Consider the following 5466-nt stretch of genomic DNA (forward strand, 5'->3'; position numbering starts at 1 on the left):
CTATAACGTTTCTAGCTTCAGATCTCTCAAGAATAGTCACCAAACTCCCAAAATCTCACCAAAAACCTCAAGGATAGTGAAGAACTCTTCTTCTCTCTACTTTTCTCTCAAAAGCGGCTAAACTCATCCAAACCCTCGAGTTCCCCCTGTTATAAACGATTTCAGGGTTTTCCTCACCCCAAAACGCAACGTTTAACTTAAACTCGTTCGCGAAAACCAACTTTGAATCGATCGACACCACCCCTGCATCGATCGATGCACATCCTAAACCGGGATTCCGGTTCGGGATGTTACACTCACCAACAAGCTAAGAAAACCCCTAAAACCCTTAAGAATACTCAAGAGCTTCTTTTCTCCCTCTCTCTCTCTGGAAAACGGCGACCAAACAATAATAACACGACTAGGTCGACTTTTTCCCTTAAAGACTCGGTTTGGGGATCCCAATTAAATCAAACCAACCTAAAATCGACAATTAAAACAATATGGTCGAACCAGAAATTGCTGGTGTCGATCGACACTACCCTTCATCCCCAAAATCCACAATTTTGGTTTACGAATGTGACATAACCTATCCGCTGTCCACTAATAAAAAAACGTGGTATAGCTAGGAAATTTTTCGTGGCTGTAATCTATAATCCGTAGCTATAAGACTTATTAGCCACAAATTGCTACAAATACATTTCCTGGCTATAGCGTCGTGGCTGTGAGGATCTGTGGCTTTTCGTGGCTACAATAGCGATGATTTAGGAAGAGTACATTTGTGGCGATCCAACCTTGTTCGTGGGTAAGTAGTGACGGGAGTTGTTGTGGTTTTCCATAGTTCCTGTAGCTACAACAAGAATCGTGGGTTCCCGTGGTTGACTTTGTCATGGACGTTGGTGTGGTTTTCCGTGGTTCCTGTAGCCACAACAATAATCGTGGGTTGACTTAGCCACAACGTATTTTGTGGTTGGTTCGTGGGTAATTTGATAAGGAGCCATGAATTTAATCGTAGCTTTTTTGTGGGTACTGGTACGTAATCCACAATTTGTGTTGTGGGTTTTCCGTAGAAAATTGTTAAATGAACAGGTTTTTTTTTTGGTTCATAACGAGCAGATCAAAATTGTCAAAAATTATAGCTTTGTATGAAAACAACATAAATATTATAAGGCTTAACCGATAATAAGAACTGAACATAAATATAATCCAAATAATTTTGGTTTACAAAAAACACGGAGACATCATTTAATCCAAAATACCAAAACATAAGTCAAGTCATGTGTCTTATAATCATATCATTCCTCATTATTATTGTTCTGAGGTTGTAAAGGAGTGGAGGCAGGGACTGATTCACTAACCATGGCACGAGCACGTGAGGGTGTGATCCATTTGTGAGTTATGGGATCAATGCCAATACCCCTTAGAATCACATGTGTTGAAGCTTTCATTGATGCTGCACATTCCTTTACCACTTTCATGTCATCTTTGAGCAACATCACATCTTCTTTCAGCATTGCCATATCTGCTTTAACTGCTTCTACATTAGTCTCTAAACTAGATAACCGCATATCCATGTCAAGATTGTGGGCAAGATGTAAAGTCTTGTTTGGGCTGACATCTTTATCTTGAGCGCTGCCCAGTCCATAAATACGACCTTTTTTTGGTTTATTTATCTGGACAAAATAATATAGTTTCAGTGTGAAAAATATATGATATGAACTATTGAGCTGCAAAGAAACCCAAATCCCAAAAGATTAAAGCAATTGAACTAACCTCCACAAATGATTGGTTGATGAGATGAGTGTGGGAAGGAAGTGGAGATCCTTCAGCAGCTCCATCAGCAGCTTCAAGTTGGGATACAGTTAGCTCGACTTCTTCGACAATGGACTTTGCACGATAGTCAACATATGTTCCATCTTTGCGCATGTGTGTCTGACGTAGAAGATCTGTGTATGGTACCGGTTCATCTTTCCAAGACTTAAGCTTCTATAAACAAGAAAATGCAACAATTCACCCAAAAAGAAACATCAAAGTAAATTAAAGAATCAGATATTCATGTTTTCTGGAAACTAAACCAACATACACTAATTATAATGGAGACAACAATACAGTTTAAATAATCAAAGAAACGCATGGAACATTCATAATGTAATACTAAATCAAACAAAAAGTATCCCTTTGCCATTAGGATTAGAAAGGCGATTTTCCGAGTTGGTCTTGGACTTTTCAACCATCTCTTCTGTTGCCCAATTTACCATCATCCAGTCCCAAATCTATTTGGCTAATGTATTTGGGGTTTATGTTGTCTCTCTTTTTTGTGCTAATACGATCACGAACCGAAACAATAACCTCAGTCCTCCATTTGCTATGTACTAAATCGTGGTGCACCTTATCCCAGTAATAATTTTGCTACAATAGAAACAAATATGTTAGTTAGATGATGATGTATATAAAGATAATTTAAACAGTCACAAAACGGTAATAAAAACAAACACTGACCACAAAATCCTGCCACCCACTAATCCTTTTTGTTATGAGGAACTGTGAACCAATTCCACCAAGGTCCCATGAAATTGCTCTGCCACGTTGTTCAGATGGATTTATTGACAGATTTGTCAATTTTGAACCTGAAATGTGTACAATAGCACCATTTTGAAAGTACTAAGAATTGTAACAATAGTGTTTTCTATGTGTGTACATGTAACTGTCAACTTTTAACAAGAACAAAATCATATCATAAAGCTCCGTTGACCTTCTGAGGATGGAGGTGTGGCTGGTCTCGCCTTGCTGGTGCATTAATTAGTGCCTCAAGGGTAACATTATTAGAACTGCTAGCACCATTAGAAGATACACCAGTAGCTCATGGTGGCATGTTAGCTCTCAGTGGCATGGTAGCACCATTAAAAGAAAAGCCAGTAGCTCCTGGTGGCATGGTAGCTCCATTAAAAGAAAAGCCAGTAGCTCCTGGTGGCATGGTAGCACCATTGGAAGATACACCAGTAGCTCCTGGTGGCATGGTATCTCCCGGCGGCATGGTAGTTGGCCTGAAACTGGGCTGTTCTTGAGATGAATCTGGTGTCGCATGGTAGTTGGCATGAAACTGGGCTGTCCATTGTCGCTTTGTTTTTGATGTAATCTGTAGCAGTTAATATGATCTTATTCAAATCAAGATAAAATATAACTAGTTGAAGCCAATGCAAATTCCAAATGAATCAACAACAGACGTAATACTAGGATTTGTACATTAATATATATCTTCTCCATCACAAGTGTGGAACAACGTATTTGGCTGTGTGATTAAAATAACTATATTGAGTACAATGTATATATGAATGACTCAAACATATATAGACAAAGTAGTCTAAGCAAATGATTAATTATCCCAAGATAGACAAAGGCAATGAATGCACGCTCACCAAAACCAAATTAATATATATCTTCTGAAGGATAATGTAATCATAGGAACAATTTAAATCACACAATATTACTGGTTTTAAAATTCAAAAAAATATTGTGTAGTTCATAAAAGTGAAGAGAATTCAGTATAATTCTCAACAAATAACCATAAATCAATACCCCAAAAATCTTTGAGACTATACATCAAACATGAGGTTTAAAACGCAAATAATTTTGTATCCAAGAAAAATTAGGACCAGCGATGGTTCTAGAACTGGAAGATTGGTGATGCAGGGGAGATTTACCTGAGACATTGATGGTTCTAGTCTTCTAGAACTGAAATTTTGGGAGCGTGAGAAGTTGAATAAGCAGGAAGAGACGAGAAACAGAAGCAGCGGTGGTGTGGGTTTTAGACGACGAAGCCGGAGGAAGAGGAGAGAAGAAGTAGCGGTGGTGTTGGATTTAGACGAGAGAGCTTAATTAGGTTAGTGGAAGAGGAGAGAATTACACTTAAGGAAATAAAATAGATGAGGAAGACGAAGAGAAACACTTAGGCAAAAACATAAATCACTGCTTAATATTTTATTCTTCCCCCACACACCCAAAATTATTTAGGCGCAAGTCCCAAATTTTTCCACCTTCTCCCAAATTGCACTCCCTCCAAATTGTAATAAAATATATATATTTAATCTAGTTTTTTACATCATATTATTTTATGTAATTATTAGTTTTGTAATAGTAGATTTATTATTCATAAAATATGACATATGTCTCCTATAAAATATTTAATGTAATTATTAGTTTCGTGGGAGTAGATTCATTATTCACAAAATATGACACATCATATAAATTATTTAATGTAATTATTAGTTTTGGAGTAGATTTATTATTCACAATATATGACACATATCTTCTTGAAGTATAAATTATTTAATGTAATTATTAGCTTTTGAAGTAATAGGTTTATTATTCATAATATGAAAGATATTTTACAAAAGACGACACAACTAATGATGGATACATAATTAGATAAAATTAACACTTAATCGGAGTTCGAATCACAGTCGATCACACACATCTTCTATATCATCTTCTGATACATACTCGTCATCAGGATCATCCGACGGTAAATCTTCATAATTAGAAATGTCTTGCACAGCATGAACTTGGACCCTTAGCAATTCACTTGGTACAACCACTTGGTTGTATCTATCATCTTGTAAAGCTATTTCATCTACTTCCAATGTTTCGCGAACACCTCGAGGTAAGACTTTAGTACAAGCCCACCAATCATCTACCGTTGTACCTCCACCCAAACGTGGATAAGGAATGAAACAAACTTGATCACATTGTTCTGGTAACACAAAATGATCGTATTTCTCGTATCTTCTACGTGGTGCGACATCAACAATACCAATATGATGTCTGCGCACCCCACAACTTTTTGTCTGAAACAATCCGACCCATTTAAAATATATATATATATATAATAATAATAATAATAATAATAATCTAAACTAGTGGTCCCATACCCACTAGATACCTAACCACAACAACCAAGAGCAGAAATGACCGATACCATTAAACCAATAAAACAATAGTATTCCATAACCATTAATTCAATAAAACCAAACATCATGAATCACATAAATAGAAATCCTGAACAACATTCTAGGACTCACCTCTAACAACCTAACAGAAGCCAGACAACAACCAAGCGAGTCACTAGAACATCCTCCTCTTCATTACCTTGATTCCACGATCACACTTTTCCTTTACCTGCACTACAAACACAAATTGAGATGCATGAGTATTTTATAAACACTCAGTAAGGCAATCCTCCCATCTACTGGGCTATACACACAAACAATAGAGACATCTCTATCCATCAACCAACAATCAATAGCCAAACAATAACAAACCCGGACTCTGCATCGATCGACACCAATCCATGCATCGACCAACACCAATTGGGGCTGCATCGACCAACACAAGCTTGCATCGACAAACACACACACTGCATCGACTGACGCATGCTCGACATTGCACGAAATCCCTAATTGCATTGACCAAGGCCTCCACATGGCATCG

At 37.3% G+C, this 5466-nt stretch overlaps 1 protein-coding gene across 1 annotated transcript; it reads right to left on the bottom strand.

The window, feature by feature from the left end:
* On the bottom strand, positions 1166-3948 carry LOC104701144. The gene is made up of 5 exons (XM_010416785.2): positions 3681-3948; positions 2732-3115; positions 2479-2606; positions 1753-2388; positions 1166-1652 (listed from the first exon to the last, which is right to left on the bottom strand). The coding sequence occupies exons 4-5, from the start codon at positions 1903-1905 to the stop codon at positions 1275-1277; spliced, it is 531 nt and encodes a 176-aa protein (XP_010415087.1). The 5' UTR covers positions 1906-2388; positions 2479-2606; positions 2732-3115; positions 3681-3948; the 3' UTR covers positions 1166-1274.

This window comes from Camelina sativa, chromosome 7, assembly GCF_000633955.1.
Source record: "Camelina sativa cultivar DH55 chromosome 7, Cs, whole genome shotgun sequence".
Classification (NCBI taxonomy): domain Eukaryota; kingdom Viridiplantae; phylum Streptophyta; class Magnoliopsida; order Brassicales; family Brassicaceae; genus Camelina; species Camelina sativa.

Bases quoted from the DNA above. Each gene is read 5' to 3' on its own strand.
- LOC104701144 (XM_010416785.2), bottom strand. From the start codon at position 1,905: ATGCGCAAAGATGGAACATATGTTGACTATCGTGCAAAGTCCATTGTC. The intron at 1,653-1,752 runs GTTAGTTCAATT...TATTTTGTCCAG, and splicing joins TCAACCAATCATTTGTGGAG to ATAAATAAACCAAAAAAAGG.